The 13,273-nt window shown below is 50.0% G+C and overlaps 1 protein-coding gene across 9 annotated transcripts in view; it reads left to right on the top strand.

Annotated features, from left to right (window-relative positions):
* Positions 1–2,511: 2,511 nt before the first annotated feature.
* Positions 2,512–13,273, top strand: part of LOC121290533 (protein SON) — a 56,646-nt gene continuing 45,884 nt past the window's right edge. For all 9 annotated transcript variants that reach the window (XR_005945820.1, XR_005945821.1, XR_005945819.1 and 6 more), the window contains exon 1: positions 2,512–2,626. Coding sequence is in view for 6 of the 9 variants with exons in the window: in XM_041211015.1 (XP_041066949.1) it covers positions 2,547–2,626 (80 nt within the window). In the remaining 3 variants the exon portion in view is untranslated. The remainder of the gene's footprint in view (positions 2,627–13,273) is intronic.

Raw genomic sequence — 13,273 nt, 5'->3', positions numbered from 1 at the left:
TAAACTCCTCCAGCTGTCATGGTGGGATTTGAACCTTGGTCCCCTGCACAATCAGACTGGGCCCTTTAATTACTGATTTGCTGATATTACCACTACACCACTACCCTAAATGGATGTCTAGTGGGGAAAATCACAACTGAGCCCAATTCTGTCCTCGGTTCATAACCACAAAGGTGCACTTTCTGAAAGTATTGGGTATTGATCAGGAACACTAACTTTTATTCTCCATCCCAGATAGGGGTACCAACTGTGGCACCGATGCTGATCAATTAGGGAGTCATGTGAAATTAGTGACTTAAGTTGGATCTGTCACAGTCACGTTGCATTTAGCAAGGCCTCCCTTCTATACTGTTGAAACTGAGGGTCAGGAACAGCTGTATTGGTGTCCCGTGCACTCTGACCCTCTGGTCTAAACATTGATTTCAGCAACTTCAGGCTTCAATTTTTTTAGAAGTTGGGTTGGGTCGGTGCAGACTCGATGGGCCAAAGGGCCTCTTTTGCACTCTGAGATTCTGTGAAAGGAGTTTACATTACATCTGCAGTGGTGGAAGCTGGTGAACTGTTACAATACAGTTTTGGCAAAGAGGACATCTGAGGTGTTGACTTGCCTTTGGTAAATCTATAGATTTTTAAAAAAATTCTGTATTTTCAGTCTGTTCCTTTGTATTTTGTAAATGTGCTTCCTTTTTCTGGTTCTGTCTTTCTGGGATGATTTCATTATTTTACCTATTTCCACTCCCTGTTCATCTTTTAATACCATTTCACTGCCTCGCTGAGATAATCACATAAATCATCCATCAGTTTTTCCCTGTTTATAAAAATCTGAATAGTAAAACTATGATGCTGGCAATACACAACAGGTAGTTATCGACTGAACAGACAAGGCTGCTATTTGATGTTTGGGTGTATTGTACACAGACTTTAGTGGGTCAGGATGAGCAAAGCAGAGAACCTGGTGAATCTAGTGCTGGACTTGGCAAAAATCAGCTCGTGTGTGTTCAGATGTGGTCAGTATGGAGGTGTCCACTGGTAATTGCTCAATTCTGATTGTGACCGGTGGAGACTGCAAGGGTTGTAGATAAAAGTTCTGTTTTCAGAAAATATACTTTATTCATAAAATTTGTAAAAGTACATTACATAACAGTTCAACTTTGACATTAGGTAAAATGCAATACAGTTCAAGTTCTTTCATTACAGTATGTGGCACTCTGAGGTGCCTCACTGCATTTATATTTACAGGTTATATTTACAACATACATTTACATTTCGTGTCATACATTCTTGGGTACATACAGACTTAGGGGTTTTACATGGGTTCCAGCCACTTGGTGTACTATGGTGGGAGGGCCTTAGACTGTGGCCTTTTCCCCCATTGAGCCTTCGTGCAACTGCCTCAAGCTTTTGTGAGTTCCTCAATCCTCAGCTCACAGGACCTTGGAATGTAGCAGTCTGCAACACATGGTTGAGGATAGCTCGTTGAGGATAGCTCATAGAGTTATACAGCACAGAAACAGGCCCTTTGGCCCATTGTGTCTATGCCAACCATCAAGCACCTACCTATTCTAATCCCATTTTTCAGCACTTGGGCCGTTTCAATGGTGTTTCAATTGCTCATTTAAATGCTTCTTAAATGTTGTGAGGGTTCCTGCCTCTATCACCCCCTTAGGCAGCATGTTCCAGATTCCAACCACCCTCTGGGTGAAAATTTTTTTCCTCAAATCCCCCATAAACCTCCAGCCCTTTACCTTAAATCTAGGCAATGTTCCCTCTAAGTGCTCATGCAAGCTGAAAGTTCCTTTAAGTTACTGTGTGTCACTCTCGTCAGAGTATCTCAATGTTTCTTAAATTTTTTCAGGTGGTTGTCTTCACTCTGGAAGTACACGTCACTGTAAAATTCAAGGAATTAACAGTAATGATTTGTAAAAGAAAATTCTTAAAATTTCAGTATCGTTAGTTGTGAAATATTCTGATCTTCCCCTCAAAAATGTTCCCTTAAATTGCTAAGCTGTTCCTCAGGCCAGTTTCTACAATATTTGCAGCAAGATTAGTTGTGTGTCTCCATTTCCATGTCGTTACACATCTCTCCCTCTGTTACAAAGCTGTCTGTCTGCCTGTCTCCCTGCCTTCTGCTGGGCTGCTGCTCTCCCTGGCGGGGGGAAGGGAGAGCAGGTGGTGCTCCCCCTAGCGGTGGTGGAGGCTGCTCCCCCTGGCGGTGGGGGAAGGGAGAGCAGGTGGTGCTCCCCCTGGCGGTGGAGGAGGGGGGGAGCAGGTGGTGCGCCCCCCCCCCCCCCCCCCCCCTGTCGGTGGGGGAGGGTAGTATCGGATGATGCGCCCCCTGGCGGTGGTGGAGTGGTTAGCAGGTGATGCTCCCTCTGGCGGCGGGGCAGGGGAGAGCATGTGGTGCTCCGCCTAGCGGTGAGGGTGGGGGATAGCAGGTGGTGCGCCCCCTTGCGGTGGTGGAGGGGGAATAGCAGGTGGTGCTCCCCCTGGCGGCGGGGGAGGGGAGAGCAGGGTTAGAGTAGGAGGCCTCAGGCTGCGGAAGAACCATGGCGACCAGCATCGAGGAGATCTTCCGTTCTTTTGTCGTAAAGAAGATGAAGGAGATAGAGGATGAGAAGCAGCAGAGGTAATGGGGCAGCAGTGGATAAAATACAATCTTTGACGGGGTTGGCAATGGCTGCTTGAGGTTCTCAGTAAAATTGAGCCTGTTTTCAGGCCTGATTCCGGCGGTTGCGGGGCCTCTGGCTGAAAATCCCCGCACGGAGCCGGGGTTTTCATGGCGGTTCCGACCCGCGGGCAGAAGAACAGCGACGGTGAAAGCCGGAGAGCAACTCACGTTCCCCCGCCCCCACCTCGCACATTCCCCCCCACCTCCACCTCGCACATTCCCCCCCCCCACCCCCACCTCGCACATTCCCCCCCCCCACCTCCACCTCGCACATTCCCCCCCCCCACCTCCACCTCGCACATTCCCCCCCCACCTCCACCTCGCACATTCCCCCCCCACCCCCACCTCGCACATTCCCCCCCCCCACCTCCACCTCGCACATTCCCCCCCACCTCCACCTCGCACATTCCCCCTGCGACCCCCACCTCGCACATTCCCCCCACCTCCACCTCGCACATTCCCCCCCACCTCCACCTCGCACATTCCCCCCCACCCCCACCTCGCACATTCCCCCCACCCCCACCTCGCACATTCCCCCCCACCTCCACCTCGCACATTCCCCCCCCACCCCCACCTCGCACATTCCCCCCCCACACCTCCACCTCGCACATTCCCCCCCACCCCCACCTTGCACATTCCCCCCCACCTCCACCTCGCACATTCCCCCCCACCTCCACCTCGCACATTCCCCCCACCTCCACCTCGCACATTCCCCCCCCCCCACCTCCACCTCGCACATTCCCCCCCACCCCCACCTCGCACATTCCCCCCCCACCTCCACCTCGCACATTCCCCCCCCACCCCCACCTCGCACATTCCCCCCTGCGACCCCCACCTCGCACATTCCCCCCTGCGACCCCCACCTCGCACATTCCCCCCTGTGACCCCCACCTCGCACATTCCCCCCCACCCCCACCTCGCACATTCCCCCCCACCTCCACCTCGCACATTCCCCCCCACCTCCACCTCGCACATTCCCCCCCCCGACCCCCACCTCGCACATTCCCCCCCACCCCCACCTCGCACATTCCCCCCCACCTCCACCTCGCACATTCCCCCCCACCTCCACCTCGCACATTCCCCCCCCCGACCCCCACCTCGCACATTCCCCCCTGTGACCCCCACCTCGCACATTCCCCCCTGTGACCTCCACCTCGCACATTCCCCCTGCGACCCCCACCTCGCACATTCCCCCCTGTGACCCCCACCTCGCACATTCCCCCCCACCCCCACCTCGCACATTCCCCCCCCCACCCCCACCTCGCACATTCCCCCCCCCCCACCCCCACCTCGCACATTCCCCCCCACCCCCACCTCGCACATTCCCCCCCACCTCCACCTCGCACATTCCCCCCCCCCCACCCCCACCTCGCACATTCCCCCCTGTGACCCCCACCTCGCACATTCCCCCCACCTCCACCTCGCACATTCCCCCCTGCGACCCCCACCTCGCACATTCCCCCCTGCGACCCCCACCTCGCACATTCCCCCCTGTGACCTCCACCTCGCACATTCCCCCCTGTGACCTCCACCTCGCACATTCCCCCCCACCTCCACCTCGCACATTCCCCCCTGTGACCCCCACCTCGCACATTCCCCCCTGTGACCTCCACCTCGCACATTCCCCCTGCGACCCCCACCTCGCACATTCCCCCTGCGACCCCCACCTCGCACATTCCCCCCCACCTCCACCTCGCACATTCCCCCCCACCTCCACCTCGCACATTCCCCCTGCGACCCCCACCTCGCACATTCCCCCTGCGACCCCCACCTCGCACATTCCCCCCCACCTCCACCTCGCACATTCCCCCCCAACTCCACCCCGCACATTCCCCCCTGCGACCCCCACCTCGCACATTCCCCCCTGTGACCCCCACCTCGCACATTCCCCCCTGCGACCCCCACCTCGCACATTCCCCCCCCCCGACCCCCACCTCGCACATTCCCCCTGCGACCCCCGCCTCGCACATTCCCCCCTGCGATCCCCACCTCGCACGTTCCCCCTGCGACCTCCACCTCGCACATTCCCCCCTGCGACCTCCACCTCGCACATTCCCCCCTGCGACCTCCACCTCGCACATTCCCCCCCCCCCGACCCCCACCTCGCACATTCCCCCTGCGACCCCCACCTCGCACATTCCCCCCTGCGACCCCCACCTCGCACATTCCCCCTGCGACCTCCACCTCGCACATTCCCCCTGCGACCCCCACCTCGCACATTCCCCCCTGCGACCCCCACCTCGCACATTCCCCCCTGTGACCCCCACCTCGCACATTCCCCCCTGTGACCCCCACCTCGCACATTCCCCCCTGCGACCCCCACCTCGCACATTCCCCCCTGCGACCTCCACCTCGCACATTCCCCCCTGTGACCCCCACCTCGCACATTCCCCCTGCGACCCCCACCTCGCACATTCCCCCCTGCGACCCCCACCTCGCACATTCCCCCCTGCGACCTCCACCTCGCACATTCCCCCCTGTGACCCCCACCTCGCACATTCCCCCCTGCGACCTCCACCTCGCACATTCCCCCTGCGACCCCCACCTCGCACATTCCCCCCCACCTCCACCCCGCACATTCCCCCCTGTGATCCCCACCTCGCACATTCCCCCCTGCGACCCCCACCTCGCACATTCCCCCCACCTCCACCTCGCACATTCCCCCCACCTCCACCTCGCACATTCCCCCCACCTCCACCTCGCACATTCCCCCCACCTCCACCTCGCACATTCCCCCCTGTGACCCCCACCTCGCACATTCCCCCTGCGACCCCCACCTCGCACATTCCCCCCACCTCCACCTCGCACATTCCCCCCTGTGACCCCCACCTCGCACATTCCCCCTGCGACCCCCACCTCGCACATTCCCCCCACCTCCACCTCGCACATTCCCCCCTGTGACCCCCACCTCGCACATTCCCCCTGCGACCCCCACCTCGCACATTCCCCCCACCTCCACCTCGCACATTCCCCCCTGCGACCCCCACCTCGCACATTCCCCCCACCTCCACCTCGCACATTCCCCCTGCGACCCCCACCTCGCACATTCCCCCCACCTCCACCTCGCACATTCCCCCCTGCGACCCCCACCTCGCACATTCCCCCCGACCCCCACCTCGCACATTCCCCCCTGCGACCCCCACCTCGCACATTCCCCCCACCTCCACCTCGCACATTCCCCCTGCGACCCCCACCTCGCACATTCCCCCCCACCTCCACCTCGCACATTCCCCCCCACCTCCACCTCGCACATTCCCCCCCACCTCCACCTCGCACATTCCCCCCCACCTCCACCTCGCACATTCCCCCCCACCTCCACCTCGCACATTCCCCCCCCGACCCCCACCTCGCACATTCCCCCACCTCGCACATTCCCCCCCACCTCCACCTCGCACATTCCCCCTGCGACCCCCACCTCGCACATTCCCCCCCACCTCCACCTCGCACATTCCCCCCCACCTCCACCTCGCACATTCCCCCCCCGACCCCCACCTCGCACATTCCCCCACCTCGCACATTCCCCCCCCCCGACCCCCACCTCGCACATTCCCCCACCTCCACATTCCCCCCCCGACCTCCACCTCGCACATTCCCCCCTGTGACCCCCACCTCACACATCCCCCCCCAACCCCGGCCCCCGCACTATCCCCCCAACCCTGACCCCGCACACTCCCCGACCCCCCTGATCCCCAGCTGACCTGCACCCTCTCCCCCACCCCCAGGGTGACAAAAAACAGGTAACTACAGGCCACGTAGCTTAACATCCGTCATTGGGAAAACATTAAGAGTTTATTATAAAGGATGTAATAGCAGAGCATTAAGTAATACATAATATAATCAAGTGGAGTCAGCATCGCTTCACGAAGGGAAATCATGCCTGACAAATTTATTAGAATTCATTGAGGAGGTAACAAACAGGATAGATAAAGGGGAACCAGTAGATGTAATATATTTGGCTTTCCAAAAGGCATTTGATAAGGTCCCACACATAAGGCTACTTAATAAGATAAGAGCCCATGGCTTTGGCAGTAGTATATTAGCATGGATAGAGGATTGGCTAATGAATAGAAGACAGAGAGTTGGGATAAGGGGGGGCATTTTCAGGATGGCAACCTGTAACTAGTGGAGTGCCACAGGGATCAGTGCTGGGGCTACAATTATTTACAATGTATATTAGTGACTTGGATGAGGGAAGTGAATGTACTATTGCCAATTTTGTGCATGTCACAAAAATGTGTGGGAAGGCAAATGGTGAGGATGACACAAAGAGTCTACAGAGGGATATAGACAGGTTACATGAGTAGGCACAAACTTGTTAGATGGAATATAATGTGGGAAAATGTGAAGTTATGCACTTTGACAGAAAGAATAGAGCTAAATATTACTTAAATAGAGAAAGCTGCAGCACAGAGGGATCCTCGTGCATGAATCCGAAAAAGCTAACAGGTAATAGATGCTGAAAGGTTGTTTCCCCTTGTGGGAGACTCTAGGACCAGATGCCATAATCTCAGAGTGAGGGGTTCGTCCATTTAAGACAGAGATGAGGAGGAATTTCTTCTCTCAGAGTGTTGGTCACCTGTGGAATTCTTTACCACAGAGCGTTGTAGAGGCTGGGTTATTAAGTATATTGAAGGCTGAGATAGACAGATTTTTAATCAGTAACGGAATCAAGGGTTATGGGGAAAAGGCAGCAAAGTGGAATTGAGGACTTCAGATCAGCCATGATCTCACTGAATGGCCTACTTCTGCTCCTATGTTTTATGGTCTTGTGGTCACCACCACCCCCCCCCCCCCCACCACTGCTCATCCACCACCCCGCCAACCACCCCCCCAACCCCCACCCCCCCCCAATCATCCCACTTACCCCGTTATGACTCACGGGGATAGTGCGCTGCAATATGAAGCCTCACTGTTCCAAGCCGCGACAAATGTGAAACATTTGATCAAACCACCAGATTGCCCCAATTCTACTGAACTGTTTAATTTAGGTTAACAAAATATGAGCACCAGGTTTGTAAACTTATTAAGTAAATAACTGAATAAACTTGTTAATCAGTGGCAAAAGAATGAAATATGAACTGCTAACTGCTAATACCATAACTTAAACTGTAATTCCTTCTTAAATCCCTACACACACACACACGACACACAAAACATGGATTTTAAGGGTGGGATAAAACAGTTCAATAGCACCAAACCGGAGTGCAGGATTCGATGGGTTGATTTTGATCGATGTCTTCCAAATTTCTTTCAGTTCTGGTTGATGACACAAGGTGGTCTTCCAGCACTTTCAGTATTTAATTCACTGAGAGCTTTTCAATGTCTCTAACAGTGATTTTCCCCTTTTCCATTTTATAGGGGTTTCCTCAGAGAGAGAGCAGGTTACAGAGATATGGGGAAGAGATTTTAGATGGTTTCTCTTTGCAGGCCAGGAGTTTTTTGCTGCCCTGCTATCACACAAAACCCTACTCAGGAGCCAATTAAAATGCTGTTGGCAGTCCGCTCTCTTGGTCCAGGATTCCTATCAGGCACCAACCTGTCTTTCATGACACACTCTGTTCCAGGACTGCAACATTGTATATATATCTCATCCTGTTCCAGTGGACATGTCTCACAACCTGTAGCCATTGCAATCCCAATCCACAGTCCAACAGAAAATAACAAGATGTGTTCTTTACAACAGCCCAACAGAAATAATAAGATATGTTCCTTACACCCACACGCCCCCAACCCCCGCTTTACCCTCCTCTCCCCTCCCCACCGCTACCGCCTTACCCTGCCCAACCCCTCACTTCCCCCTCATGCCACCAATCCCCGCCCCATCTCATTTCACCAAACCCCGCCCCACCCCTCACGCCTCCAATCCCCATGCCCCAGTTCCCACCCCCACCCCTCCTCCAGTCCCACCCCCCAATCCCACCCCCATCCCCTCCCCTCCTCTCCCCTCCCCCAGTTCCCATCCTCAGCCCCCATCCAGATGGAGAATACCACTCATGTTGCTACTGCATAGTAGCTGCGTGAAGCGGCTAGGTTCACCTGTTGCTCAAAGTTTCGAGCTACCTTACCCTTCCAGAGTAATTTGAGTTAGACTGGGCACTTTTCAGGACCAAAAGTGGTGGCCTTAGGCTCTTTTGTGTATGCGTGATATACAGTGAGCAATGATCTGATTAGGATAACCATTATCTCACAGGGTAGCTTCGATGTGTCCTAATTCAGCATCAAGCTTAAATAGTAAGTAATGTGGTATATGAATTTCAATGTGGGTGTGATGCCAGGTAAGTAGGCCATCCCAATGCCTGGCAGATCATATCAAACAGCAGGTCCCTTCAGCTATTAGCAAGAGGGAGAGTACTGATGACACTCAACCAGTTCGTGCTGGCAAAGCTTAGAACATAGTGTCATGTTAGATTTGATTCTGCGATTGGACAGCACTTGCTGAACAACCCCCAGTGTGCTAAGAATTACAATAACAGCTAATTTTAAATTATCAGTCGGGCTCATGATGTGTCTCTCTTCTGCTTGCTAGAAGCTACATATATTCATTATTGTAGACCCATCCTCTTCAGGAAAAAGGAACATAGGAACATATGAATTAGGAGCAGGAGAGGCCATTCAGCCCCTCGAACCTGTTGCACAGTTCAATAAGACCATGGCTGACCTGATTGTGGCCTCAATTCCACATTCAGCCTGCTCCTGTTAACCTTTGACTCCTTGTTAGCCAAGAATCTATCTATCTCTGCCTGAAAAATATTCATTGACTGTGCCTTCACCACTCTCTGGAGAAGAGGGTTCCACAGATTCACGACTCCCTGAGGGAAAAAAATTCTTCTCATCTCTGTCTTAAATGGTAGACCCTTGTTTTTAAACTGTGTCCCCTAGTTCCAGTCTCTCCCACAAGGGGAAACAACCTTTCAGCATCCACCCTGTCAAGTCCCCTCAGGATTTTGTGTGTTTTAATAAGGTCACCTCCCAATCTTCTAAACTCCAATGGATATAGATCCAGCCTGTCCAACATTTCCTCCTAAGATAGCTCCCCCATCCCAGGTATCAATCCAGCGAACCTTCTCTGAACTACTTCTAATGCATTTATATCCTTTCTTAAATAAGGAGACCAAAACTCTAGATGTGGTCTCAACAACACCCGGTACAGCTGGAGCAAAACAGCCCTACTTTAATATTCTATTCCCCTTGCAATAAATGGCAACATTCCACTTGCCTGTATACTAACTTTTCCTGATTCATGTGCCAGGACACCCAGATCTCTCTGTACTTAAAGTTCTGCCAGCTCTCTCTATTTAAATAATATTATATATTATTATATTATTTAATATAACATGTTCCAGAATTGATTTTATTGAATTCCAAAAAGACACATGTGAGGGACAATAGTTCCCTGGTGCATTCTCCATGGCAACACCTTGTTCAGTCAGAGTTGACTTGCCAACCAATCAGTACCCTTTTCTCATCCAGTATAGACTGTTGCTCCCTTTGAAATTTGGTATTCTTGCATCTATCTTGAGTCCAAGATGAAAAGCTTCAACAGCATGTCTCTTTTTTTCGGCAATGCTCAAGATGAAAAGAATTCTGGTGCTAACTCCCATGTATGATTTTCATACTGAACCCTTGAGTACATCCTTGGAGTCTCTCTGATCCTAGTTGACTCAGTGAAACTTGCTCCAATGATAAACATTTTTCTATGGAGTTTTATTGCTTCACGTTCATAACAGCACCACCATTACCATCTAACTGTACCTGGGATACATCTCATGCAAGTATAAGAAAATGTTAAACAAACCTTTTTTGGGATAGGAATGGTGAAGAACCAGTGTAATTTTTTTCTCAATTAAGTTACTCTCGTGACGTGATGTTTTTGTCTGGTGTGTGTTAAGTGAATGAGAAAAGGCTTGCCAAACACATTTTTGGAAGTAGAGTTCTTTTAAAAAGTGTTTCCTCGATAAAAAAGAGTTAAGGCCTGCAAATACTAGAAATCTGAAATTACAAACAAAATGTTCAAAATACTCAGGTCAGTTAGCATTTGTAAAGAGAAAAAGTAAGTTAATACTTAAGTTACTTTGGATGCACCCCTTCAGCTGCATGTGCTTTGTATTAATTTTATGATGTCCGGTACATCCACCCTCTACTGTTTTAGTCTTTTAAATTCAATTAGCTTGATGCTGCACAAGGATATTTTATTGCATAATTTTTGGGTATGTTGATATCCCTTCCCCTGTTGCTTTTTCCTTTCCTGTTCTAGTCTAACTGAGTTGCCCACTTGCAGCTCCCTGGCCTCTGCTTCACTTGAGTTAGTTACCAGGTGGGGCACCAAGAGCACTCACTCCACTGATGATTTTCCCTCCAATTTTCCTTCCACAGCAGTGTGGCTGAGATTGGGAAGTTGGATTCGCCATTAACATGTTGGCGCTTCAGTCAATACGTGCCTCCCTCATGAGTTAGACCTAATAATGGATGAATGCTTCAGTTGCTTTTAAGGTATTATTCTGCTGTTGCTTAGTGGAATTTTTGGAGTAGAATAACCTGAACTCTATTGTGTGTCCAATGTTATGAACTCGTGTTTTGTATTGGCCATGAGTCAGTTATAGGATCCTCCACGGTATTAAAGCATAATGATGGGAATATACATTTGTTTTGAACTCTGAAAAACACTCAGCAGTACGAATAAAGATCTTGGCCCAGATTCAGCGACAAAGGAATGGCATAAGAACACGAAAAAGGAGCAGGAATAGACCATTGAGCCTGCTGTACCATTCAATACCATCATGGCTGAATTTAGGCTTCAACTCCACTTTCCTGCTCATTCCCCATTTCCCCTGATAGTCCAGAAACCTGCCAATCCCAGCCTTAAATGTATTCAATGGAGCATCCGCAACCCTCTTGAGTAGACAATTTGTACTTGCTGTACATTACTTTTTGTGTTTAATTTTGGCTGCAATTTATAGTGTTTAGAGATTATTACATATTTATGGAGTTAGAGTCCTTTTAAAAAACCATTTCCTCATGAAAAGGGGTTAAAGCCTGGAAATACTAGAAATCTGAAATAAAAAAATGTTCAAAATACTCAGGTCAGTCAGCATCTGTAAAGAGAAAAAATAAGTTAATACTTTTGATGTACCCCTTCATCAGCTGTTACTAGAACTCTGTATATTAATTTTGTGTATTAATGGTGCCATCTACAGGGGGTTTGGGGTGTAGGCATTTGTATACCTATTCAATCAGATTGAAGAATCCTGACTGAGACACGTGTACACAGTCTAAACTTAGAAGTATAAATTGGAATATTTACTTAAATCTAAGGTCATGTACAGAAAGCAAATTAAAGAGAAGGAAAGAAAGATTAGATTAAGAGGGAGAGTAAAAAGATAACAAATAAAAATGATTTATTTTATGCTTTTTAAAATCTACATTAATTAAATTCTGAAGAAATGAGACTCCATACTTGTCATAGAATGGTTACAGCACAGAAGGAGGCCATTCAGACTTTTGTGTCTGTGCCGGCTATCTGCAAGAGCAACTCACCTAGTCCCACCACCCTGCCTTTTCCCCATGGCTCTGCAGGTTTTTTCTCTTCAGGTAATTATCCAATTCTCTTTTGTTTATTTTTGCCTCCACCATTCTTGCAGGCATTCCCAATCCTAACCACTCTGCTTATAAAAAAAAAATTCTTCATGTTACCATTTCTCCTTTTGCTAGTCATCTTAAACTGGTATTCTTAGGTTCTGATTCCTTTTGCCAAAGGGGATAGTTTCTTCCTATCTACTCTGTCCACACCCCTCATGATTTGAACTTTAAATTTTACATTGAGTTCAAAATGTTCAGGGCCAGAGAGGTCGTTTGGCAGTAATCAAGACTTGTCGTGCTGTTAAAAATTCAGTTACACCTGAATACACTAGCTCTAACTTTTTTTGGCATGTTTATCTGGAAACTATTGGGTAATTACCGCAAATTCGTAACTTTTAATGCTGGATCTATCATTGAGGCACCAGTATAGCAGAGATTATGGAGGAGCAGGGCAAATCAGATGACAGCTTCCCAAATTAACTGCATGTCTGCAGGTGCCAGAGATTGCATTCCGATTTACCTCATAGTAACAGTGAACACCGTTATTTCAACTGCAAAATCCAGGCCCATTCAATTGAAACTAAACTGCACTTAAGTGAAACATGGATAATTGCAAGCCTGTCATGTAGTTTCATTGAGAACTGTTTGAAGTGATTAATTAATAGTGCACAGCATTAAAAAGTGTTCGCTTAAATATGTTTTTTTTTGTACTGTTCTGGTGCCAATATACTGAAAAATGCCTGTGACTTTAAATTAGCAAAATATAAAATTTGTGTTCGCTGGACAACATTATGTTGAGAACACAGTAAAATGCTAACAAATGATTTGAGAAAAACTGTGAATAGTAGTGAAACTTCTCTGACTCTACGGAACTTAATCCAAATCCTTAATGTGATTTGGTTACCGAAGATGGATAATTTTGTATTGTGGGCTGCAGCTGAAGGAGTTAACGTGAAGGCCTCATAGTTTTTTACGGATCTTGATTGTAGCAACTCATTGGATTAGGACAGCAGATCTGAAGACTGTGTT

This window comes from Carcharodon carcharias, chromosome 18 (assembly GCF_017639515.1).
Source record: "Carcharodon carcharias isolate sCarCar2 chromosome 18, sCarCar2.pri, whole genome shotgun sequence".
NCBI lineage: Eukaryota > Metazoa > Chordata > Chondrichthyes > Lamniformes > Lamnidae > Carcharodon > Carcharodon carcharias.
The sequence above is the reverse complement of the archived record's forward strand: the minus strand, read 5'-3'. Positions and strand labels throughout refer to the sequence as shown.